Source organism: Lepidochelys kempii, chromosome 9 (genome assembly GCF_965140265.1).
Source record: "Lepidochelys kempii isolate rLepKem1 chromosome 9, rLepKem1.hap2, whole genome shotgun sequence".
NCBI classification, from domain to species: Eukaryota; Metazoa; Chordata; order Testudines; family Cheloniidae; genus Lepidochelys; species Lepidochelys kempii.
The window spans coordinates 78,905,583-78,932,894 of record NC_133264.1 but is presented as its reverse complement, the minus strand read 5'-3'; the positions used below and the strand labels follow the sequence as shown (position 1 = coordinate 78,932,894).

Sequence of the window (27,312 nt, the reverse complement as noted above, 5' to 3'; positions counted from 1 at the left end):
TTCCCACCCTTCCTTGCTCACCTGGGCAAGTCAATAAATGTGAGAGTGGGATGATAAAAAGGAGGCACTCACCGGCTCCACAATACTGAACTTCTTGCTCTCCTGCACTTCCTGGATCTGGTACACATACTCCAGGGATGACTCAAAGAAATTGTGTCTCTCTTTATTAACCTGCAAGTCAGCCTGCGTGAGAGAGGGTGGGAAAAAATCGCATAAAAGAATAATAATTCTTTAGTGGTGTCTGTATATTTCCCTGCAAGTGATAGCTATTACTTCTCAAGCCACAAAAGAAGCGAACCCAGGTTTTGAATGCTCTATGGGGACCATATCTGACTGGAACATTGGTCACATTTCCCATTACAATGTCTCTTAGCTGCATCCCATACGCTCATATGAATTCAGAACTTAGTGCCACTCTGCAAGGAATAAGTCTTTTTTTTAAAGTGCATTAGTTTTTGTGAAAGGTGCCAGACTGAGACACCTGCAAACGGCAATTCCCTATCTAACCACAGAACCAGTACAGCAAAGGCACAGAGAATGCAATTGTAAGAGTGTCCCTGCCTCACACACCCATGGAGGATTGACACCAGGATTTCTGGGTCTAAAAGCAGGGTCTCTTCGGCTTGAGCTCAAGGACCAAGTTTGTTAGCTGAGGTGGCAGCAGACTCAAATCTAGGTAGTAGAGGGCCAGAGAGACATCTGTGTAAGCATAGATTACACCAGCTTCCCTAGACTGCCTTGTCAATGTGCTTCAAACTTGATGTGAAATGACTACCCCCTGAGTTAGAGACAAGCTCAGTCTGGATGGACCATTCCCATCAAAAGGAACTTTACATAGATTTAATCTGTCATTATTGAAAGAGATGTGCGTTGGCCAGGAGTCCAATGTACCTGCTATTACTTCTTCTCGACTCCAAGAAACAGAAACTTTTAAGGAAAATTTCACACTTGCCTCCTGTAACTGGGACTCTTTCTTCTTAGACGATAAATGCAAATGGCGATCCAGCATGGAATAAAACTTCTCACCGTCCTTCTCAAACTTTTTCTTTCTTTCCTAGAGATTGAAGAGTTGACACAGAACTGGATAGTCAGAGTTAGTTTGGCCTCTTCAGGTAGGAACAATGCAACAGTGTCAAAATTCATTCTACAATATAATACTACCATGAAGAAAAATGATGGGCCCATCAAAGTCGGGGGCCACCTCATATTTTCCATGTCTGTTTCTTCTTTCTCCAGCCAGTTCCATACACTGCTCTCAAATACACACAGTGACAGCTCGGGCATACTTCACAGTACAGACACATTCAATATTTTCTATTATCATCAACACAGCATAAGGCAGCCCGGCTGGAGAGGTTTCTTTCAACAAGCTTTCAACATGTCGACTTCTTTGCTTTTAACTGAACTTGAAACTTACTAACGAGAGAAAACAAATACACCTTGTTTGCTGATATTTTACTCAACTCAGATCAAACAAAAACTGGCTAAATGCTTTAATACCAAAGACACACCCACCCAAGACAATTAAAGATCTATTAGGATTTCAGTGTTTTCCAGGTTTTGAAGCTTTTTGTAAGTATTTGCCTTCTAAGCTGTACCAGAGCTGAAGCAAAAGATTAAATAAAGTTTTGAAAGGGCTAACACATGGCTTCTTATCGATCGCTATTATATATTTAAAACACACACACATTGGTCAGGGAGAAAGAAAGAAAGAAAGAAAGAAACCTTGACGGTGCATGAACTTAACAAAGCAACTAATGATTTGACTGGTGCCACCATAGGAAAAAGATCCAGATGAGGCCAGAAAAGAGACACTGTTATCAGGAGGGTGAATGCAGCAACACTCAGAGAGAAGTTCAGCTGAGAAGCTCTGCCCCCACCACACAATGGTTGTGAAATCATTGAAGAGGGTGGTTTCCCCAAGATGCTAGTCTTTTGATTGTCAAACAGGCAAACATTCAAACTCCAAACTGGAAAATGAACCATGCTGTGGCTGGTGACTCTTGGTAGACCTCATTAGTAAAAATCAAGCAAGACAGTAGCCTCAATTATAGCTCCAAGCAGACAAGAGGAGGCTTATGCATATCAAAGGACAGGGCCTCGAATGCCAAAAAACCTTCTCTCTCTCCCTGTCAAGCTGTTTGGTCTATTTGTCAATTCAGGTATTTGAAAACCTAGGCAAGTGGAAAGCAGGGCTGGAAAATCCAAAACCCAGGAGGACTTACTGATACCCCTGCACACATCCACACAAAGCCTTGCCATTCTCAATCTGCTGCTCCTGGTATGCCCAGTCCAAATGCCTGTCCCTCTACTTGTTTTAAAAAGAACATTTTACACTAGGCCAAGCTTGACAAAAGAGACCATTCATATAAACAACACAACACATTGCTGGGGAGGGGTATCGGGGTTCGGGGTCTTGGCAGCGCTTACCACGGCTCCCAAGAAGTGGCCACCAGGTCTCTGCGGCTCCTAGACCAGGGGTGGGCAAACTTTTTGGCCTGAGGGCCGCATCGGGTTTCTGAAATTGTATGGAGGGCTGGTTAGGGGAGGCTGTGCCTCCCCAAACAGCCAGGCATGGCCCGGCCCCCGCCCCCTATCCGAGACCCCCTGCTTCTCGCTCCCGACTGCCCCCCCCCCCGTGACCCCTGCTCCATCCACCCTTCCCACCCCGCTCTCTGTCCCTTGACCGCCCCTGGGACCCCTGCCCCATCCAAACACCCCTTCTCCCTGACCGCCCCTGGACCCACCACCCCTAACTGCCCCCTGCTGCCCCATCCAACCTCCCTCTCCTTCCTGACTGCCCCCCCAGAACCCCTGCCCCATCCAACCCCCCTGTTCCCCACCCTCTGACCGCCCCGATCCCTATCTACATCCCCGGCCCCTGACTACCCCCAGAACTCCCCTGCCCTCTATTCAACGCCCCCTGCTCCTTGCTCCCTTACCACGCTGCCTGGAGCACTGGTGGCTGGCAGCGCGGCTGCACCAGGACAGGCAGCTGCGTCATGCAGCACAGAGCACCGGGTCAGGCCATGGCTCTGCAGCTGCGCTGCCCCAGGAGCTCTCAGCCCAGAGCATTGTGCTGGTGGTGCAGTGAGCTGAGGCTGCGGGGGAGGGGGAACAGTAAGGGAGGGGCCATGGGTGAGCCTCCCAGGCCAGGACCTCAGGGGCCAGGCAGGACGGTGCCGCGGGCCAGATGTGGCCTGCGGGCCGTAGTTTGCCCACCTCTGTCCTAGACACATGGGCGTCCAGGAAGGCTGTGTGCGATGCCCTTGCACCCACAGGTGCCTCTCCCGCAGCTCCTATTGGTTGCGGTTCCTGGCCAATGGGAGCTGTGGAGCCAGCACTAGGTGCAGGGGCAGAGTGCTGAGCCTCCCTAGCTGCCCATGTGCCTACGGGCTGCAAGGATCTGGCAGCCACTTCCAGGATCCACACGGACCTGCCTTAGCCCCAGGCCCCCACTGCGCCACGGACTGGAGCCGCCAGGGTCCCTTTTCGACCGGGCGTTCTAGTCGAAAATCAGACGCCTGGCAACCCTAATCAGGCCCAGCTGCTGAGTACAAAAGCAGAAGGAGGTAAGTGATGAGAATCTGTTAGGGGAGAGACCAGGCCCAAGAGAAGGGCAAATGGTGCACTCCTGCTTGAGTCCAAGAAGGGAACAGATTTTCTTTTTAATAATCCTGGGAAGAGAAGCACATTTATGGGGACTATTATTGGATTGTTACTGAATCCTGGAAAAAGAAAGGCCATGTTGTGTTCGACAGACAGAAAGACCTGGAGTCTGTTTATTTGCTCAGATGCAGACGGTTCACATTCCTGAGGACAGACAGCCCATATCACTACAGTCTGTTACCAACCTCAGTGCCCATCTCAATCAAGCAAAAGTTAAAAATATAAATTAAACTCCCACAGCAGCTACTCTTCCTCCCACTGTAAAAGGCAGTGACTATTCAAGTCTATGTCACAGGGAGCAGAGATAGTACTGGCTGCCATTTTGAGAAAAATACTTCTGGCCCCCTACAAAGTTCCCTTTCCCACATCTTCTTCCACCACTGTTGTCAACGCAATAACTATGAGAAAATGACACCATCCTTGCGGAGGCACCAACTGTTGCAATCTTTGAGCTTGGCAACTGTGATAGGCTCTCATCTGCAAAGATATTTGAATGGACGTTTGCAGCATAGGGACCCACTGAAGCCGAAAGACCTCTATACTGTACTTCCAAATGTCACCAGTTGCAAGGTCAGGACATAATAATTTGCAGTCAGCAAATTCATGTCTCAAAATAAAGAAAAGCTCAATCGTCAAGTCTAGTGGATGACAGCAAGAGGAAAAACTAGTTACAGTGAGATCTGAATAGAAAAGCACTTCTGCTGAAGAACTGGTACAAGATACTGGCAAAACAAAAGCAAAACCCTGCTGCTAAAACCCAATCCAAAACCACACAGACTAAAGGGGTGTTAATCTCAATTATTATTTAAACAAACACGCTCCCAAACCATCCATTCATACCCTGAGGCACCACACCAACAAAGCTAGGAGCCTAAGTGGTATTTTATTTTTAAAACAATGATCCACAAAAATGTGCTAGGCTTTTAAAACCATTTTTCATAGAAGTGTTTTAAAATAAAGCTACATGGAAGTCTGATTACTGCTGAACCACTGCTCTTGGATTACAGCTTCCATCCTTCCCTTCTATTTACTGTATCAGGCATTAGGGCTTGGCAAAGATATTTTGGTACATGTACAGTACAATACAAATATGAGGTCATGTACAAATTTACACTCCACATACAAGCTTTAAAGCAGTTTGGCAAATACCTTTCTCCAAAAACATGGTGCAATACTGAAAATGTGTAAAGAATGGCATGAAATATCTGTGGGACACCGTTTGTTCTAACCAGGCTAGAGAACTCCTGCCCTATTTCTAAGTGGTAATAAAAATAAATGGCTGGAAAAAAATCAATTCAACCTGTCGATTCCGGCTTGAGTTCTATGCTCAAGAGGCAGTTCCCGGAACATTCACGCCTGTCTATGCTGCCAAGAGTCATATGTTAAAAACAACAAATACTTTCTGCTCCACCCACTTGCATTGAAACTGCCACTTTAGTCAGTATTTTCCATCCATGTGAAATGGGTCACTGGGGATCTCAGAAGTATTAGTAACGGTCAGAATAAGATTTAACTATGTTTTATGCTTGAAATAAGGTAAAAAAAAAAAATCACAGTCCACATAAAACAAAGGAAGGCACGCTACTGTGGTGACACTACCAGAAAGTACAGCTTAAATGCTGCCGACAGACTTCAGTCAATGGAAACTTGGAAGAGGAAGAACATGGGTTCATAAGTAAATGGAAGACGTGACAACCAAAGCAGGTCCAGTTCTGCATGACAGGATAAAATGTTCTGGAATACCATGTCCTCCTTTTCCATGACTCCCAGCCAGCGAAGACTCTCGTGAAGAAACAGAAGCAGAACATGTTTCTGGATTATTGTAGTGTGTGCAGAGTCAAGTGATACTGTAGCAGATGAGTGAAGGCACCAGTCAGTGAAAAAACATTACTATGTATACGCACAATTGAGTTAAGGATTCTCATGACTTGTGGCATTAGCTCAGATTGGGCAGTTCTCTCCAGGCAAATGCAATCTGCCTTTATGGTGGTGGAAGATTACTTCCATATAAAAGCCTGCAGGAGTGAGAGAAGGATCTTTTGTATATCAGGAATGGAAATGCCATTGCCAGCTATAGTCAGTCAATTCTTTCAGAAACTGCTCTTTTCTTCCATAGTTTACCTGCCATCTAGTATAGTGGACACTCCACACCACTACATGCAAAGGGAAACAAAATGAGCAGAGGTTTTCCCCATGATTTGAGGAGATTGAGCTGACACACAAAATGAGTTAAGATCTCTCGTAGAAAGCAATTGCTGCCATGTGGAAATATGAATAGCACAAACTGAATTTTTGGCAAATAGAAACAGAGGATGCCAATCATTTTGCACTCAGGCTACTTAACATGGAATTAAAAACCAGGAGGACACACTAAAAACCCCTCCCTAATTTGCAGCCAAGGCTTCCAGGAGCTCACTCCATTCAGCAGCCAATAAAAATGATTGAAGCCCAATCTGCAAACACAAGCACAAATTAGTTGCTCATGAATATTCAGTGAGAGGCAGCATTACCTTCCCATTAGTATGTGCCAATATTCAGAGCCAAGAACCACCCAACTTCCATGTACTCACTTACCAACAGAAACTACTTATTGTAATGGAATGCAAGACAGAGTAGCACAGTCAGCATACAAGTTAACAAAGGAAACTGCTCTTCGAAAGCGCTTTGAAAGCCCAACTCTCTAACCTTCAGAGGATGTTTAATCAGAAACTAACGAGAGTCCTAGAAGTAGCATGAGATGCCGGGGTAATCCCAACAGCAGCTAGGGATAACAGTACAATGGAAGGGTTACAATTCCTTTGGCATTCTCTCTCATATCATCTGCTGCTGATAAACTGTGGCACAAAGGCCTATGCCTCCTGGAAACTGGCTCAGTTCCAAGCTTGAGTTGAGCAATAGAGCTGTCAAGGGGAAAAATAAAAAGCTTGCCTTGCAAAACTTTCCCTTAACCATTTCAGTGCTAATTAGGATCCTCTGAAACTGCCATCCAGCAGGAGGCAGAGGAATTATTGTGTAGAATCTAGCCCTTCTGATTATTTCAACTCACTGTAAGGACAAAATCTAGCTTGTCTGCAAGGATCACTTTCACCCTCCTAAAGCACTTGCATGGGACCCATCAGAATGCCAGCACTGTGTGCTATGGATGGGAGGCTAGCACACTCAACAGCACTACGGGACAAAGTCTGTATGGCCAGCCAGGTAGGGTGAGGGCAGAGGCCCTCCTCCCTGCGAGCATCTGTCGGCAGGCTCTGGCGGCAGGGGGGGAGACACAGAGCAAGATTCACTAGCAGGTGTAAGGGAAGCTGCTCCGCACATTCCCTGTTGTGCATTTCCTGAAGCCTCCTGCCTGCCCTTGTTTTGTCCCTCAGCTTGGTCACTTCAGCTTTCACCCCCACAGCCTCAGAGAAGCAAGGCCACAAGATAGCTCTAAACAGATTTGGGGAAATACTGCACAAATAAATGACCGTGAATATTCACTTGGATTTTTAAATTAACCAGCTTTTGCTGAGTTTATCCCCTAATGTGGCTGGTTTCTCTTGGTGAACATGCAAGTCATATTTACTGTCCGGCTGGTCTGCAGAGAGTGAATTTCAAACTCACACTGCAGGTACATGCACGTTTATCCAGTCAGGGATCGAAAACAGTGTTATATGACTTATCTCATTGAACTTAGCTTGCCCACACAACTCAAGACATTGTATATCAAATACATCCACTGATTTTTTTAGGATCAGTGAAGAATAAAGATGTGTTGAATAAATTCAGACAATGAATCAGCGTGAGGAAATCACAATCCACGGGCAGGTAATCTGAAAGCAGCACAGGCACTAAATTCACTAAATGAATTATTTGCAAATTATATACTCTGCTCTAACCCTAGCTAATAATCCTCTGTCTCATTTTCATATTAACAAAAAGGTTGAGGGAGGAAGAATCAAAGGAAATAACAAGAAAACTCTGATGCAGAAAAAAAATGTTTAATGGCTGTGTTTTCAAGGGATTTTTATGGTATATCATGAGTGACTTAAAATAAAAGTTGTGTGAAATATAAAAATGTTCATGCAGTTGAAAGATGCAGTGTGAGCATTTCTGTAAAAATATTCTTGCATAGTTGAGGGTTTTCCCCCCCACTTAGTTCCCCAAAATTCTCCTGATTTGCCTCAAATTGAGTTCTAAGAACACGAAAACTTTTCTTCTTCCTCTTTTTGTTGTTGTTAATAATAATTTCTGAACTACATGCTAAGTACTGATACCAGCAAGTATGACTGCTGGACTGGTGCACATCTGAACACTGAAAAAGTGTGTCTGAAGATGACAAACTGTAGGCCAATCCTGCTAACATTTCCTATGGCTTCCGTGGAACAGCTCACAGTAATAGGCAATATACCCACTAGTAGATGTTTGCAGGATTGCGTCCTATGACTTCATAACATACATACACTTCCTACTGCATCTACAGACCATTAAGTGCCTTTTGAATACACACTACCAACCAATTTTTAAACTTCGATGTATAGCAAGAACAGAATCCCACGCAGTAGTCAATATTCATCGGGCTACCCAGAATTATCCAAAATAGATTTTCAAAAAAGTCCGACAAAGAAAACAAAAAATCCCCAGATTTGTGTCTATCCAGTAGAATCAGCACCTCGGAGTGGATTTCAAACTCTCATAATCTGAATGAATTCAGCGAGGCTGTTAACAAAGGTGTCATGCACCCAACATACACCTTGTCCACTTCTTATATTTAGAAATGACAAAGAGGTTAGCTGGATGGACATGAAAGCAGGAGGAGGGGAAGGGAACACACAAATTCTTTTCACGTGAAAAAGCTTTCAGCTTTCCTGTGTGTCACTAGTTCGCATCATTCTTTAGAAACGTTCTGAAGTGATTTCTGCTGCTCCAGGAAGATCAGAAGGTTTTCTTGACCCTGGTATAAAGTGGTTTCTGCTACACTGTGCATGTGTTTCTCTGAAAAAAAGACTTGTAGATCAGGAGTAACCTAAGACTTCTAAACAGCATCTTCTCACGTGGCCTGGTTGCTGGATGCCATACCCAAATGTTCACTTTCCTACTTTCAAATCCTATTTGATATTTGACACCTCTCTCTCTCTCCCCAAAACACTAGTGACTTCCCCAGTCTCCTTCCTTTTCCTTTTTGAAGGCTACTGCAATCCAGAAATACGAAGATTAATGGTACAATCTCACTAATTTTCAAATGCCACGATCATCATATCCAGACACTGTGCTTCACCTGACATACTCTGTACCCAAGGCATATTCTAACCGTAAATGACATGGGGATTCCTCCAAAATCCAGCGAAGTCTTAACTCCACTGGGATTTGGATCACGCCCATGACCTGGCCACAGTGAATTTGGTCAGCTATAAATTTAAAAATATATAAAACCATCATGCTTGTTTCTCTCATAGATAGAGTTGATAGAGGATTAGCGCTCTGGGTTTTCTCCTCCTAGATCTCACCTGAACTCATCCAATGATCCTCAACAAGTTCTTTTTTTCTTTCTCACTTGAAACCCCAACAAATCCATAAACCAACATCTACATCTGCTCTTTCACGAACTATCTCATTTTAGAGTGGATGATGCTTCCAGGCCAGGGTTGAGAGACCAAAGTCAGTTCAAGAATCCATTGGGATCCTCTGACATGAGACGAACTTGTAGAGAAACGCAATGCAGGTGTTCCTTGTACTGCCACTCTCCCAGCATTCACGCAAACAAACATTTATCTGTAATTCATGAAAACAGCAATAATCCCAGGCCTTGCTGCTGGCAAAGGAGGGTAACTGAAGAAAAACCCCTGTGCTGTGTCCCAGTGAAAGCCTGCAGAGGCATCTGTGTCGGAATACACCATTTCAGAGAGACTCCATTCATCTCCCAGGAAAAGCGGGTTAGTACAGACTCAGATGTCTTAGACTTTCTGGCCGTTTTCCAACCACAGACATCACAAAGGCACAATTCAAATGCCCTTCCTATCTGGCATCAGTGTCCTTGAAAGAGAAGGGAAAACATCTTACAGAAGGCGACTGACAAAACACAGAAAACAGTAATCAAAGGGTAGGAATTATTTTGGCCATGCCTCTGCTCAGCATGACTAAAGACCTTGTTCTGATCTCACTCACACTGGTGCAAGTCAAGAGGAACTCTACTGAAGTCAATGGAGTTACAGGAGCGAGGGCAGGAATGAGGCCTTTATATCCCTTCATCTTTTATGGTAGCCCAGTGCTGTGATCTCCAATGGAAGACTCTAATAACTGCGCTGACCCTCATCTGTACTTCACACTGTCTAATACCAGGGGCGCAGACGTTGTGGGGCAATTCTATAAGTAGCACAAAGGATAAATGTTTGTGCTGAGTTAGTGTAGATGGAGCCTCAAAGCACTCTGAGCGAGGGTGTGATTCCAAGGTCACATATGCATACTCATGCTAGCTCTCATCAAGCTAGCATGCTAACCACAGCAGTATAGCCATGGCAGCACAGGCTAGCTGCCCCAAGTACAAACTCACCTGATGCTCTTGGGTACATACGTGGTGTGGCTAGCCCATGCAGCCTGTGCTGCCACAGTTACACTGCTCCTGTTAGAGTACTAGCTGAGATCAGAACTGGCAGGAGTATGTGCGTGCCCGCTGGGAATCAGTCACTTGTAGGGTAGATGTAACCGGAGTTAACACTCAGAGAACTCTCTCTGTTTGGTAGTGCTTTGGAGGTGGTGTGATTTCAGGCTTTGATAGGCTCATCTCCACAGGCATGGGGAGAGGGTCTGGAAACTGGGGCAAGGATGGAGCAGGGGACTCATCCATTACCTTCATTTGAGGTCTCCACTTCTTCCTCCACCTGCATGCACTGTGGCACCCAATGGCACCCCACGTGGACATCTATCCCCTTCAGAAACTCATGTCCATTGTGCTCTTCCCCACTTCAGGGCATCGCAACAACATTCAGGATAAAGAGAGTCACACTGAACATGTAATTTCCTAGCTTATGTTGATGGCGTGAGGTGCATGAAATACCCTCCTCATCCCAGTTCACCAGGCCACAATGCTTTTCTTCTTCTAGTACCTCCTAAAGACTTATAAAGAATAGACAAAGATCTATGTAACTCTGAGTCAATTCTTTCTCTGGGCTTCCTCCGTCTTCTCCGTTTCAGTCTCTTAGACTGTTTGTTGTGTGGTGCAGTGTAACAGATTGGCAGTGTCTGTCTGAACCACCTTACCCTGACTGCAGGGGTTGATCTTGCTGGGAAAGGGTTAGATGGGTTTTGTGAACTCTATGAGACAGATGGCTCGTTATTCCACCCAAATAAAGGAGGTGGGAGTGGTTTTCCAGGAAGAAAGGATCTAGTCTGAGCAATCCTGAGGGGACAAACCCTAGGAAGCAGGACTGGAGTGAACTTTGTTACCTTATTATTATTATTATTTATTTGTATGGTGGTAGAGCTTAGGACCCCATCATGTGAGGTGCTGTACAAACACAGAATAAAAAGATGTAAGCTCTTTGGGGCAGGTACCAATCTAAATAACAGTTTACTTCCTTGTTAATAAAGACAGACCCCTGAAAGGGGTGAATTTTGTCTCTACACAGCATGTGTGGACTGTGTTTGTACAGCAGGTGTTTGCTCACAGGCAGGGAGGCTTTCATTTTGTCTGATACAGAGCCATGCACATTGTCAGTGTCTAGCACATGTAAATCATAGTTGCATGTGTTTGGTTAGTTTTGGTGTTTGTTTTTTGTGGGGAGCATGGCAGGGGGGGTTACGTATCATTTTCTCCAATGTATTATTTATTAAATGTCAAAGGCTCCAGATGGGTCAGGCTGAATCCAAGCTTTAAACATGTCTCCATTTTGGAGCTGGTTCAGAGCCAGCCTCATTTCAAACTGCTGCTGAATAACGTGGAACCTGAGTCCCTGATGCAGACAAGGAAGAAATAATCTTTTCTGGTCCACATGTGCAGGACTCACTTTTCATGATGCGTTGCTTTAAAAACTTAGTCCTTATGAAAGAGCCATGAGAAGCCTTATTTAAATATGTCTTAAACTGAGCCCTCTGGCCATATTCAAGTCCTGATTACTGGTCTCTACAGTTTTTTCTCTCTGATCTATTTTGAGGGGGGCAGTGAAGGAGGGAGGGTTATTTTACTCTGAACTGAATTTAGAATAAAATAAGGTCCATCATGGACCTTGCAAACAAGGGGGAGGGTAAGTAGTAAGGCAAAAGAGGACTTTCATGATCTCTGGTGAAAGAGGGTGCAACTTTTTCAGGAAGGTCTGTTTTGGGATTATGCCAGAGCTGAGCCCCATGAGTTCAGGAAGTACCCTTGCTACAGCTCAGGAAGTCAGACTAAAGCCCGGGTGGACTTCCTCGTTTTGGCATGCCTGCACTGGGGCGGAGAAATGTCTTTAATCCTCCTGTTGCACTTGAACAGTACGCATGAAATCTCTGTCTTTAATCTCTCCAGTACCATCCTACTTCTTTAAAAAAACCAACTAATGTATAAACACATGTATAAAACCTACCTTGGTGAAGCCTATTTGTTCCTTACGAAAATTTTCCAGTGGTTTGATCAACAAATCACTAGCATTTTGGACCTGCAGAACACAGAATGAAAAAACAGCTTTGTTACACGGCACATATTTGTGTTATACTAGAGAGATGGGGTAGGGAAGCAAACTGAAAGGACCAAATTGTAATCCCAGTTCTAATATTGACTTGCTGAATGTCCTTAGACCAAGTCATTTAACCCATGTGTCTTCTCTCCCCTCTATACAATGTAGGTCAATATTATCCCCATCTCATGGAGCTGTGAAGAAGCACTATGACAATAGTAGTGTTCAGTATTATTATTAGACTTCCACAGGCCTCAAATCTACTAATACCACAGGATGGCGAGTTAGCACTCTTCCTTAAACTATCCATTACTACCCTCCAGAGTAAATTTCTAACCATTTCTAGTGTGGCACTTTCTATTGGATTACAGGAATCAAAGTGGCAGACTTTTGAATGTAAAAGGATTGGGAGATTATTCTACTGGATCTTTGGTGCAGGGACCCTTGTTATAATTGTCCTGTTGTTGCAATCAGGAATACATAATATGTTTAATATAAGGGGAAGGTTTGCCCCAGCACATCTTCTGGATCTTTCTAGCCCAAGTACCAGACAACCCACAAAACAAACTATAACAAAAACAGGACTTTGCCATGAATAAGATCTGAATTGATATCCAACTACTATAATTCACACTCAGGAGTTGGCACTATGTCTATAGAAGGGAGAACTCCATCTTTAAAAAGGGGAACAAAGAAGACCTGAGGAAATTCAGACCGGTCAGCCTAACTCTGATACATGAAAAGATACTGGAACAAATTATTAAACAATGAATTTGAAAGAACCTGGAGGATAATAGGATAATTAGTAATAGCCAACATGGATTTATCAAGAACAAAATCACACCAAACCAATCTAATTTCCTTTGTTAACTGGGCTATTGGCCTAGTGCAGGGGTCGGCAAACTTTGGCACCCAGCCCGTCAGGGTAAAGCCGCTGGCGGGCCGGACCGGTTTGTTTATCTGGAGCGTCCGCAGGCATGGAGCCCCGCAGCTCCCACTGGCTGCAGTTCGCCGTTCCCGGTCCATGGGAGCTGTGGGAAGCAGCGGCTAGCACATCCCTCGGCCCACGCCACTTCCCGCAGCTCCCATTGGCCGGGAACAGCGAACCACGGCCAGTGGGAGCTGCGGGGCTCCATGCCTGCGGACGCTCCAGATAAGCAAACCGGTTCGGCCCGCCAGCGGCTTTACCCTGATGGGCCGGGTGCCAAAGGTTGCCGACCCTTGGCCTAGTGGATAGGGAGAAAGCAATAGACATGTTATCTTGATTTTAGTAAGGGTTTTGACACAGTCCCACATGACAGTCTTATAAGTGAACTAGGGAAATAACTATAAGGTGGGTCCATAACTGGTTGAAAGACTGTACTCAAAGAGTAGGTTTAGGTTAGATATTTGAAAAAAATTCTAATTATAAGGTTACTTAAGCTCTGGAATAGGCTTCCAAAGGAGGTTGTGGAATCCTCATCACTGGAGGTGTTTAAGAACAGGTAGGACAAACACAGGTCAGGGATGGTCTAGGTTTACTTGGTCCTACCTCAATGCAGGGGACTGGACTTGATGACTTCTCAAGGTCCCACCCAGCCCTACATTTCAGTGATTCTTTGTTTCCAATAAACAACCCCTCTCTGATCACTGCTCTGCTAGACACCCAGGCTCCTTGGCTGGAAGGAGAATCCCCTCAATTCAGGGTAGGGTGTCCAGATGTCCTGATATTATTATGACCATCTCAATATTAGGGGCTTTGTCTGACATACGCAACTATCCCCCCACCACCCCCTAAAAAAGTGTCCTAGTTTTTCACACTTGCTAATTCAGGGTCTTTGAAAAAATATGGGGCACCTCAAAAAATAATGACATGACCTCTTGCATATGGCACTAGCTGCTGACCACAACTCACGCAGGATGGGCTGACAGGAATGCCTGCTGCTCTGCAAACAAACTAGAAGCATCTTGCAGAAGGCAATGCTGTTTGTTTACTTTTCTCATGGAAAAAGAAAACACCGAAAGCAGGAAGCAGATTATATGTATTTTAAACATGGTGCATGAATCATCCATGCTGGTGTCTGCAACCTCCTTTTAACTCAGATTGCTCACTGTCTGCAGGGTCAGGACAGGTTGGCTCCATCTTCGGAATTGTATATATAATGATTCCTGCCCAATCTAACAGGAGAAACAGGGTAGAGGAAGCACATCTCTCTGCAGCGGCTTCTCCCCGGCCTCTGCTCTTGGCCAGTCTGTTTGGTACCAAGTGAAACCTCTGTCATCCTCACTGCAACACCACTCAGCACAGCTGTTGCTCCAGCCCTGCTTTTCCATTACAGCAACTATTCCTTTTGCAGTGGAAGCATTGAATGATGATCCCTGAATATGATGGACATGTGAACCGGTGAACACAATCCCTGAGCCAAGAGCATGGCCTGTTGCCAACATTTCTAAGTGAACAGGAAAGTTGGTGAATGCATTCCTAGGGAGTAACTGAATCAGACCCGAAATGAACCGTTTTTCAAACCTAGCCACCCACAGCAACTTGTGCCCAAGATCTCACCCCAGGAAGGCCCACATATGTGAGAATTGCTCCCCACAGACACTACATTAGCTGGGAGCTCAAAATAAGATGCGTAGAAAGGGCAGTGGGAAGAGCAGAAGGCTAGTGTCACATCCTTGGCGTAACACTTCCCAAAACACTCAGTTTCCAGATCCAGCCTCTCTGATCGCAATAAACACATGTGGGCAGAAGAGCAGATTTAAAATGTGCTCTTAAAGAAATAAATTAGGGACATTCCTGTTGATGAGGCATAATCCAAAGAAGCATGAAAGCAGGTGACCATGCAGCAAAGCTACTACCAATGTCTATCCTGAAGGAACCTGTGACAAAAGGCATGATGAGTCTCAAACTTCCTGATCCATTATGTTCATGGAAGGATGTCTTCTTCAGACATGCTCTGTGACTCTTCTCTAGCAGTTTTGGAGGGGAAATTATATTCTACCATGTGTCACTGTTCCCAGCTCAACTCTAACCATTGAGGGGGACCTCCGTCCCCTGTGTCAAAAGGTGGGGGAGGCAGGGAGACACACCCAGAACTGTTAAAGCTTTGCCAGAACACCAGTTAGTTGGTAACTGAGAGCACAGAATACAGTATGAGAGGGCAGTGTGCTATATAGTTTACAGATTTTTTTAAAAAAATAAATGGGATATTGTAAAAAGGCTGGCCCTAATAAATAATGCACCAAGGGTAGAAAAAGATCAAGAAAACTTCTCAGATGGCAACCCTAAGCCTCTGAAAACCTTCAGGTTGATAGGGTCTTCGCAGTTCTCAGGATCCCACCCCTTCATCCTCCCACATAAGCTAAAGGTGGCTGCTATACCTGGGATGCAATGCAAAACATTCTTGTTGCCTTCTTTCAGTCTATTGCTGGTTCTTTCTCATCTTGTTACCCAGACCCTTGCCAGCCTCTAGAGCCATAGAAAGCAGAGTCCTGGCATCCCTTAAGGTATAGATGTCCCTAACCCTTTAGTTCAGCCAGATGGCATAGGAGGAGTTCTTTCATCATTGTATTGGGGCACGGGGGAACAGAGCCAAACAGTGAATTCCTGGCATGCTGTGAAAGGCGTCCACTGATTCTAACATTCATGTTTTTCCTGGAATAAGTGTGAAAAAGGGAGCCAACTTTCAATAAATGATCTAGGAGTTCTGGAGACAAAGGGGTACAATGTAATGAGGGACAGAATGGAGTGAATCACCCTGCTGGAGCTGCATGCCAGGAGAGGCAGGAGCACAGGGGGACAACTGCTCCCTTACGAAAAAATAGGAATGTATGTTACTTCATATTTTACAACCTATTTGACTAAGTGGAGCTTGAAACAGTTTGTTCCCAGACATGGCCCAGCTGGCCCCATCAGAAATTAACCTGCCTTCTGAGTGAAGAAGGAACCCTTCACGGACCTTTAGGGTTCCTTCAATATGCCCTTGGCTGCTCAGTGACCAAATCTTGCTGGTGGAAGGATTGCCTGGCACCTGGGACAGGTGCTGGCAAAGTGAAGGGGAACCGTCTTCCTTGCCCCAAAACTCCTTTATATTGTAGAAATGGAAAAGTTTCTCCTTCTCTCTCACCCCTTGGTTGGCTTTGGAGCATTCAGAGGGGAAGGTCAATACTCAAGTACGGCTGGTCAAAAGATAGTTCTTGAGGGGGATATTCCACATCCCTTGTAAGCCCTACAGGGCCTCCAGTTTCCTTTGTCTTTCAATGCTCAGCACAGTAGCAATGGTGGAGACTATGGCATCCCACTCAGAGACCATCACCTCTCTTTTACAGATCAGAAGATGTCAGGTACCATCCTTTCAGCACTCCCAGCCCATAGCCTCGAGACATTAGGAATCTTGGTATATATGGTCACTCGCTATTTTTCTAGTATAGTTTGGCAGTTACACATTGTAACTAGACCCATTAACTGTCAAAGCACAACTGAGCTAGCCGAGACTGGGCTGTGAAATCGGAAGACCGAGTCACATGATCACAGAACCTAAAACAGGGAACCTTCAATTGATACTATACCGCAGGACAGGCAGGATAAATTGGAGACACATTTAGCCTTATTCTGCACTATGCAGTATTGGGGTGCTGTTCCTATCTCTGGTAGAGTTACATTGCCAGAAAAGTGGTGTAATGCAGTACAGAGTCAGGCCCCAAGAGTGGTAGATTTCTGCCAATAGATTGCAAAAGAGAAGCATCCATGAGATAAGCTTATTATTCCATCAACCCTCTGGAGCCTTTAGTATGTGCAACAATTAAAAATCAAAAACTTTCCAGCCCTGCTTTAATATCAAACGCCAGTGAGGGGCATTTGAGATAGGTAGACTGTCAATCTAGGTCTGATACACAGTCATGTAAAAGCAAGAGCAGGTTATAGGTCCTTCATGTCTGGAATTGCTTGATGACAGCTTTGTCATATCTATACCCTATATAATGTAATGAACCAGCTTGTGTTTGGCTATATAAGATGTACACACCATTACTCTTTACTGAATGGGATAATAGAGCAGCTGTGTCATAGGCCTTATACTTCAAACAGCTAAGAGAGATTCCCCCTTGAGCTCAAGGGTGAAAGCCAGTGCTTTCTTGGAACAGGACGATACAAATTCTATTCCTCACTATTACCATGAATTTCTGCGTGGCCCAAATGTGCAGCATTATGACAATAATGTGGTCCTACCTGGCCACTGATTTGCTACAGTAATTTCAATCCTTTTGTGTAATACACTTATGCCTAGGGTACAAATAGGCATAATCACTGTCATACTCCAGGGCCCGAGGAGGGATTTGTTAACAAAATCAAGTTTTGCAGTTAAACAGAAAATACCAAAGAAGCCACATGTTTGCTATGAGCAGCTTTGTGAGTTATAGCCCACAGCAGGTGTTCGGCGGAGGTCACCTTACCATCATTGATCTCTCAAGTTCTACCTCCTGGAGCAATTCTGCAAATTCCTTAAACGATTCAGCTATAAAGAGAGAGAAAAATGAAACAATTAATTAGTGCAGATCCTGGTCAGATGAGCGTTGAATTTAGCCTCTTGATTGCCACATTAAGTACAACACGCCAAGCAGGGCCAGAGAAACAGCTGGGGTTTATTGGCTGACACTCCATCTAGGCAGGCTGTTTCCAGATCCTATATAACACAGGCTTTCCTTTTCTCTCACAACTGTCCACACCAAAGCCATGCCCAAAATCTGCCTCTTAGGCTTAAGTAGCAGGTTGAAACCTTTACTCTTCAACTTTAATGAAGGCCTTTGAACAAGCTCGAAAATCTTACTGCATCTTTGTCACTTTGAAGGCTCTCCACCCACTCTCTCAGCATTGCCCAATTGTAGGAGAGTGTGATCACAACTGACATAAATGCTGCTCCATGGGTTGGCTGGAAGAGTGGAACAAGTGTTGTCCTTTGGCTGACATGCTGCCTGAGGCAAAAAGCACTGCCTTCATCAGCCATGGAGGACGCAACAGGACACTTCTCCCTGTTGTCAGACTCTGGTCCACTACGGCAGGAACAACATGGAGGTTTATCCTTCATGGAGCTTTGTTTATTTAATCAAAAGGAAAGAAAATTCAGTCCAAGAAAGCTCTCTTCCCCTCCCTCTCTACAATCTTGGGCCTTGAGGAAGAGGAGGTGAAATCTCCCACCATTTCTTGTGGCTAACACTAATGAGGCCACATCCTCATATTGCAGTCAGATCTGATCATTTTAACATCTGCATTCTGGGGCAAAGAGACAGTGTTTATTCCTTCTATGTGAGAAGTCACAAAGGTGACGTAACAGAAGTAATTGGAACATATTAGCTCTGTCTCAGAGGAACTGAAAAAACTGCTGCTGCAGGTTAGATTTGGTTCATTATAGAATAACGAGGAAACTAAAGAGTGAACAGGGAAATCAAGTAGAAATATTTCATGCCCAGTTGCAGCTGAACATATGGAATAAGTTACCAAGCAAGGTCAGCAAGACAAATAATGCAAGGTAGGGAAAGGGGTGGGAAAAGTGAGAGAAAAGTTCAAATGTCCATTTCTACTATTGAGGGGAGTGGCAGGTAGAAGGCAGCCATACTTCACTCCACCAGTTCCTAAACCTACGCAGCGTAACACACACCCCTCTCCCTGCCAGCAGTATGAACACTGCATAGTCAGGACCCATGACATTTTGAGGAGGGGGATACAGCCTGGTGGAGAGATTGGAGATCAGCTCCAGAGGTGCCAAGCTTCCTTTTTCAACGACTGCAATTGCTTGTAGAAATGACTTTGGAACATCTGTTCCATGCCTTCTCCCCAAGTCTTTGTCAAAAATCTGGCACTTCTGGAGAGGGAAAGCATCGCAGGGGAGCACATGAAGCGCTTTGGCAGCAAAGCTAAGGAGCAAGCCATGCTACTGGGGAAGATTATGACGGTGATTAAAGTAAAGGAATCGGAACTGTGTGCCAATGCCTTGAAATCCTGATGGTTTGGTCTTATCTGCCCTGCAGCTGGATTCCTTTGTCTAGGGTGCTAGAGCAACACAGTGGAAGGATTTGAGAAAAATCTTACATGCAGACACTGCCTTAGTGCCCGCAGGAAATGGTCAAGCACACCATGCTAGGTGTGGAGTACTTCACAGAGCCCCATGGAGAGGACTTCTCCATAAACTCTGCAGGAATTCCTACTGCCCTCTATTTACACTCACCCCTGGTTTGTTTACAGTTCAAGCCCTTTAATTCCAGAAGAGGCTATATGTAGCCAATTAGCCCTAGCAGAGGAGACTGGAAAATTAACTCACTAAAGAAATTTTGAGAAAAACTTTGGCTTGTCACAAAACAAAAAGTCAGAGTTCCTAGAAGGGAGAGCATCAAGAACAGCAGCTCTAAAAGCTGATCTGTGTTAACAGTGACTTAGAACATCCTCAGCAATGTGCCAAATAACGAAGAATGGAAGCATCCATGTGTACAGGGTGAACTGTACACCAGCATCTTGTTTTGCAGGTAATGTGTGCAGCATCCAGTCCTTGTCCTAGCTTCAGGCTAAGTGCTCTATGCACCATTCAGAGGGACATAGCGATCATAGTGGTAGCTCAGGAACTCTGTCCTGTCTTTTGTTAACAAAACATAGCTGTAGCAACTACTGCAGAACAAATGAGTGGTTGTTTGGTATTGTAGTGGCATTTACTGTACAATTGCTGAGATGGGCAGAAAAAGAAAAACCACCAACTTGTGATATGATAATTCCACTGTCATCATCAAAATAGCATCTTCTCGTTATTAGTCAGTGATTCCGAGTTTCCCCCACAAAAGAGAGAACTTTAAATTCCCAAACACCTCGCTTCAAGCTGGCTGTGCTGGTCATCATATTCTACTACTGGCCCAGGAACTGAGGCGTGCTAACGGTCAACATCGTCACCGATGGCGATATGGAATCTGAAGCATCCACAGGTTCCAAGAGGTTAGGTTCAGGGAAAATGAGCACGAGGGCCAGGGCCAGAGCTGTCATCACTCCAGAAAAATGCCATAAATCCCTAAAGTGATGGGCACAACATGAGGGACTAAAAACCTCAAGGAGCTGTTCTTCCCTTGCTGCACAGGGAAGATTTATGCATACATCTCCTGAGGCAGTAACTGGAGTTACCCATATAATTTACTCATGTGTCAGTGGAAGACTAAGCCCACTTAAACTGTTTAAAAGCAACCTGCAAATGATTTTTAAAATGAGATTTGTACCCTTTTTGCTGCTTTATGGCATGTAAAGAAGGATTGAAAAGTTTTGTTGTTGTTGGTCTTTTTACTGATTTGTTTGCCATTTTCCCTCCCTCCTAAGTTATTTAAGAATTTCAAGTCAGGTCCTCCCCAGTTTTGCTGGAGAACTTCTTGAGGATTCCAGTGATGTCTGTGTGTGAGCTCTCATTCCCTAGCTACAAGGTTTTCTGAATCTTCAGCAAAGACATCCTTTCTCCCAAATGTTCATTAGGTAGTGCAGTTAATAGGGTTTTTGTTAACTTCCTGTAAGTGATGCCAGTTCTCCTGCTTTTATTTTCAGTCTCATAATAGGTGATATTTTGAAGCCCCAGTTCTTAGAGGCACATGAATGCAGGAGAATCTCAGCTTTCATTTAAAAAAAGTAAATTTTCAGATCTTAGATTTGGGAGAAAAGGTGGAAAACATGAACCCTAAAAAGGTCAAAACAAAACAAAACAAAAAGCAAATAAAACCCACAACATGTGTTACTTCAAAAATCTCATGATTCTGTGGGGCCTGACTCCTGATTTTTGAACACACGTGGTTGGCTGTGCTCCAGTCTCAAAACAGCCTCACTAAAAATTAATCATATTAATAGTATCTGGTAAAGCTGTAATTTCATTACTTCCCCAGTCACCTTAGAAAGAAAAGGAGTACTTGTGGCACCTTAGAGACTAACCCATTTATCTGAGCATAAGCTTTCGTGAGCTACAGCTCACTTCATCGGATGCGCATCCGATGAAGTGAGCTGTAGCTCACGAAAGCTTATGCTCAAATAAATGGGTTAGTCTCTAAGGTGCCACAAGTACTCCTTTTCTTTTTTTTGCGACTACAGACTAACACGGCTGTTACTCTGAAACCAGTCACCTTAGAGTTTCCCAGAGTAGACATGACCTAAGTGTCCAACGAGGAATAAAAAGAAGCAGGACCAAGAAAAAACAACTCTTCCAGTACCTCCGCCCCCCAGTGCCTGGTACAATGGGACCCTCAATTCCTGACTGGGATCTCTACATGCTGCTGGAATATAAATAATAAAATAAGAAGTGGGGAAACAAAAGGTACAAGCCTAATTTGGTTTTCTTTGCAGTTAACCTTTAAGTGACAATAATTCTTGAAAGTTTCCCATGCTCGTTTAGACACAGCACATATGACCAAAGGACTAACCACAATCTGCTATTTAAACAGACATGGGTCTTCCAATAAGGGTGGAGTCAATTTGTGCTCAATACATTTGGGGCACTCTCTTAAGATGGGAGGTTGACAATTAAGGGTTGTGTCTTGAGAAAATTCCACACCTACGGTGGTGTTTTCAGCAACAGAGCTGCTTACACCACTGGGGGGTTTCCAATGAACTACGCCTATTGCCTCGACTACATATGTATGTGAAAACCTGGCTCTATATTGCTGAAGTTGTTCAGTGACACAATAACGTAAGTCATACAAGGCTATGTAATAAAGACATGTCAAAAGCAATTAAGTCTACCTCATGGGAAAGCTCCATCTACAAGAGACAACACCCGTGAGGCGTCTTTCTCCTGAGTCACATTTGAAACATTCAACTTCATTATTTTATAACAACGCATTTTAGCTTTGCCCAAATCTGCTTGAGTTTGTAAAGAGCACAGGCCTTGCAGTCTGCCACCACAAGAAATACAACACTGCTCACATTTACAGGTCAAACACACTCCCCTAGAGTTTGATTAAAAAATGTTCTATGGATTTGTATGCTCCACCCCTCGTTCTGCACAGCACACCTCTGAGCTATCAGACCCTATGCCTGGGGAGAATCATGACACTGATTACAAACCACCATGTCATATGAATTTTAATAGTAGAATAATTAAAGTCACTACTGGGATGTCAATGATATGTTCCCATTTTCAGACAAAAGGGAGATTTTCAAGAAGGCTTTTTTTGTCTCACCCATCAGGGAGAGACTGCAGGAACTGGTGAGGAAAAAGAAATACAAACCACATTTCTTCATGCTGAATGATCAGAGAGGATCGCCTTAAAAGGGAACTTCCTTGGTTCACAACTGAAGAACTATTTGGTGTTGTTTAAGTTTGCATGGCTCAAGATCCAACCCTGTTATCTTCCTTCTTAGACCTGTTTGCAAACACCTTATACAGAATCTGTAATGCTTGATAGTCCTTCTCACCCTCCCAAACCACCCAGAACAAATGCTTTACTGTCACAGGGCACCTAGTGCTGGGGAGAGGTGCCAGCCTGACAGCTCTGGAGACTGAAGCTCTCTTTATCCATGGAACAGGTGCTCCACTGAGCAGATGCAGCAGCAGTGCAAACATCCCCAAGCTAACTGATGAAGAGGCTCTGTTTTCTTTCCCCCATAACCACTCCAGAGTGGTGGGCAGACAGGCTACACATTCAGACTGAGCTGATGAGCTGGAAATTTCTTTTGGATTAACAGGAAAGAGACTCTTGCTTCTTGGATTGCTCTTTGCCTCAGATCCTTCCGTTCCCAGTAGGGCTGATTTATATGCACTGTTTTCCTCTCCATTATCCAGCATCACATGAGTTTGGAAATTCAATACCTCTTTTTCCATTATAGTTGGACTCTGACTCTTTTTCAACAGATTTCACCTATGAGCTTTATGCTGAAGGAAATCAGATTCTGAAGGGCAAACCACAATCTGTTCCAAAATGCTTACAAAAAGCCAGCCTTTGCTTTCCTTCCTTCCTTCCCCCTCTGCTGCAGGCTCATAGAGTCTCTCTCAACATTGACACTGACACACTTCCGGGCACAGTTAAACAATAATGTGAATCTGGCTTGAATCTGCATTAGTAGGCTATCTATTTTCCTCTCTATGCACCCAGTCCTGCAAGTGCTGAATACCCTCCCCTGCCCTTGACACCACTGGGAGTGGAGGCTCTCAGTATTTTGCAGGATCAGGCTCTATGATATTTCCCTGGGATCAGAAACAGTTCTCCTGTATGACTCATGCACATTAGGCACTGCTATCCTATTTTCCACTGAATGATGTGAAAATCATCACTGTAGCTCACAAAAGCTTATGCTCAAATACATTGGTTAGTCTCTAAGGTGCCACAAGTACTCCTTTTCTTTTTGCAAATACAGACTAACACGGCGGCGACTCTGAAACCTATTTCCTGTAGTTTGCTGAGCTTTCCAGCACGGCTAAGGAATTCCTGCACATTTTACGGAGCCCTCGCATATTGATGTCACCACAACAACAGTTCCCAGACTTCAAAACTGCTAGTTCAACAGTGATGGTTAATCCCAGGGCAGATGAATTCTAAAAATGCCTTTTTTAGGAAGTTTAGTCCATTACTTTTAGCTCCCTGGATACAGCGGGCAAATGTTTAACAAATAAAGAATTCACTGGGTTGGCAGGAAAGTAGTAAAATACAAGGAAGCCAAACCAGAAACGGAGGCGTTGAGCCCAGGGAAGCTCTGCATGCTGCTGGTTGTCCACAATGAAGCTGCAGCTTCTGAGGCACATTGGGCGTCTTTTTCAATGTAATGGAGCATGTTAATTTTCTTCCCAAGGGGTCACAGGCTGGTGCTGATTCTAGGTCACCATGGGGATTGCACATAGCATTTCAAACTACAACAAGTTTAGATTGAGAAGTACTGTTAGCCTGGTTCAGAACACGCACAGCCATGTGCTCTGAGTCACACTATCTGGGCCAGGTAAAGAGCGGGGGTAAGACAACATGCAATAACACTCCAAAGAAGTCACCTATAGGGTACTTACTGTAATGGAGAGCCTCACTCTGGATTACTGCAATTCATTTCCAATCTTTGGCAATAAGGAGGAGGATTAGAGCTGTAAAAGCTATCAGGTCAAAATTAACCTACAGCACTGTGAGTCAGATTCTAAACATTAATGCTTGAAGACTTATTAGATGTGCTCTAAACTACATTTTTGACTGCAACTATAAGAGACCCACGCACTATGAACCAAATGGCATCTTAGAAACATGGCTCCTGGTTCTGTGTAAGGACCAGAACACGGTTATCAGTGCTGGACTCTACTATGCAGCCTCACAGTAAAGAGGAGATAAACTTTTCTAAGTAGCTGCAAATGTACATTGAAAGGAAAAGCACTTACCAATATTAATCTCGTCATCAGTTAGTGTGTCCCCAATAAAGTCAAACTGAAAGGACTGTAGAGTCTGAGAGAATTTCTGCACGGCATAAGAGTAACCTGGAAAAAGAAGAAGTGAAGGTTGAATATTTATGTAATTGATACATGGGGTGGTGAGTAAAGTTTTAGGAAATAAACGTTGGAAGAGGAGATTTATAGCGGAGGGGTTAAAAAAAAAAAACAGAACTGATCTCTGTGCACTCCATGGATTTCGCGCTCTCTTGAAAAATAAAAAAGATAAATGTGTATTTTATGTGCTGATATTAGGGAAAACACTTTCAAAGGGTCTCTGAAAGCACACCTGCAGTATTGGCAGATGCAACAAATTCCACAAGCAATTGATCATATGTGTCCAAATATCCTGGTGATGAGTGTAGGAATAGTTTTCATCTGCGGAAACGTGCAATCTCAAATATACTGTTCACCATTCTGGGATACACCCAGAGAATTTGACACTATGAATATTGTTTATGGGGACCAAGAGAGGTTAGCCATTTGTGGATGGCACGTTGGACCTTTTCTCTCCTTCCCCTGTAAATAAATAAAATGTAAGTTGAACATTACAGGTCAGATCTTCAGCTAGTGTAGATCAGTGTAGCTGTATTCAAATCAGTGGAGTTATTCTGATTTACATCAGCTGAGGATTTGCTCATACTAGGAGCCAAATTTGTCATCCAGGACGTACCTCAAAATAGGCCTCAAGTTTGCTCAAGACATGCTATTGAACACTGACGCAGTACCCATCCTGACGTTTTAAACCAAGGCATTCAAAAATGTAAGTTAGGCTATTTAGATAGCTGCGTTATTTTCCAAAGCACTGAGCACCCAACAGCTCCCACTGGAGTGAATAGATACTCAGCACTTTTCAAAATCAGGTAATTTAGGCCATATCTACACTACCACTCATGTCGGCAAAACGTATGCTGCTCGGGTTGAAAAAAACACCCCCAAGCGACATAAGTTTTGCCAGTATAAGTGGTAGTGTGCACAGCGCTATATTGGCAGGAGAGCTGCTACTGCCATTCATTGGGGGTGGTTTAATTATGTTGACAGGAGAGCTCTCTCCCAACAGCATGGAGCGGCTATGTGAGAGATCTTACAGCGGCGCAGCTGCATTGGTACAGCTGTGTCGCGGAAAGGTTATCTAGTGTAGACATCATGTAGACAAGTCCTTAAGCTTGACTAAGGCAAACATTTAGTTTGCGGCAAGCTGGAGTGTTAATCTACCCCACACTAGCCCTGCAGACGTGCATCCTGCTGACGTGTATTAACAGTTCATTAATGCACTTTGAGCCTCACTAATTGTTAATGAAGACCAGCAGGTGCACACGGACTGTTAGTCCATGACAGGCTAGTGCAGCATAGATTCATACTCCAGTTTGCCATAAACTAACTGTATGTGTGGACAAGCCCTAAGTTTAGGCTCCCATATGTGAAAAGTGTTGCCTTATACTTAAGATAGTATTTGCATGTTTTGTATTTGATGAGAAGAAGAAAATCAATAGAACAAATGCTTTTGGGCAGATGGATGCATTATTGTGAGGGCATGTATATTGCCATTTGGGGCAGTATTTCCACAAGTTTGCCCACTTGGAAAATAAAATAGAAAATCACCTTTCAGAATGATAGCTGCTTTCTCAGGGCATCACAAACACATAAACAAACAGTTCTATAGACAAGCAAGGTAGTGAAACTGCTGGGCTTGATAAGCCAGGGGTTGTCTGTGCTCTGCAGAGCACTTCCAGGTAGCCCTTGGATCTGTTTCTGTCCCAGTAATGAAGAAACTGCTAGTCTTTAAGCAAAGATGCTTCCTGATAGCAGTTTGTGCCTTGATCCAGAAATATTTTTAGGCTTTCCAGAGATGCTTCTGCCCAACAGAATCCTTTCTCAGTATCCTGTGTGGCTGCTTTGTGTCTTTGTCAGCAACACCATTGCTTTAAAATCAACTGATCACGTAGGCAGAAGAACTGGGGGGGAACTGCAATTTCACTAATGCAGGGCTTGGAACCAGGGCCCCAGGACCCCGCAGGGCTGGAGGGTCTGAGATAGAGTTAAGCCGGGACCCAAGGTCTCAGCCTTATTGCTTTGCAGTGTAGATGCAGCCCTGCTTGACTCGGGTCCCAGGAGTCAGACAGAAGTATCCCACAATTCCATGGGACAACTTCCTTGGTTCTCTCTAGCCCAACAATCTGCAATCCTCTCTATTGAAAACGGAAGCCCAACCCTCCCCTCCCCCCCCGCTCCCCTTGGTGAATGGCAGCAGATCAGATCAGCATTAAATCATTTTCTTCTGATCACCGATCTGCAAGCACACTATCACAGAACCTCTGGGGTTTGCAATGCAGTGCAAACTGATCAAGTCTTTTGCAAAGTGAGCTGCTTCAAAATTCCTGTAATGTGCAGGGCAGGCAATAAAGTTTTCCCACAGCCCACCACAGTCCTAGGGCTAGAGCGGCCACATTTTGCGGGGTGGTGATAGGGACTCTGGGATATGGTTACTTTGACTCAGATCTGCACACTGCAGTGTGGACACCAGAGCCCGAGGTTCAAGCATTGGTTGGAAAAGTCCGAATGTAGAGTTAAAATACAATGTAGATGCTCAAGCCCAGATTCCCTAACATGGCTCAGCTGACTCGAGTAGCACT

The 27,312-nt window shown here is 44.3% G+C and overlaps 1 protein-coding gene across 6 annotated transcripts in view; it reads right to left on the bottom strand.

Annotated features, from left to right (window-relative positions):
* The window catches only part of OPHN1 (oligophrenin 1), a 123,221-nt gene that overhangs the window by 48,847 nt on the left and 47,062 nt on the right, over positions 1-27,312 (bottom strand). For 5 of the 6 annotated variants that reach the window (XM_073360994.1, XM_073360996.1, XM_073360992.1 and 2 more), the window contains 5 exons: positions 24,632-24,727; positions 17,727-17,788; positions 12,204-12,275; positions 953-1,054; positions 73-183 (listed from right to left, as the gene is read on the bottom strand). In XM_073360994.1, coding sequence (XP_073217095.1) covers positions 73-183; positions 953-1,054; positions 12,204-12,275; positions 17,727-17,788; positions 24,632-24,727 — 443 coding nt within the window. Of the gene's footprint in view, positions 1-72; positions 184-952; positions 1,055-10,492; positions 10,583-12,203; positions 12,276-17,726; positions 17,789-24,631; positions 24,728-27,312 lie in introns of those variants that run through there. The other variant, XM_073360997.1, reaches the window with a different exon arrangement.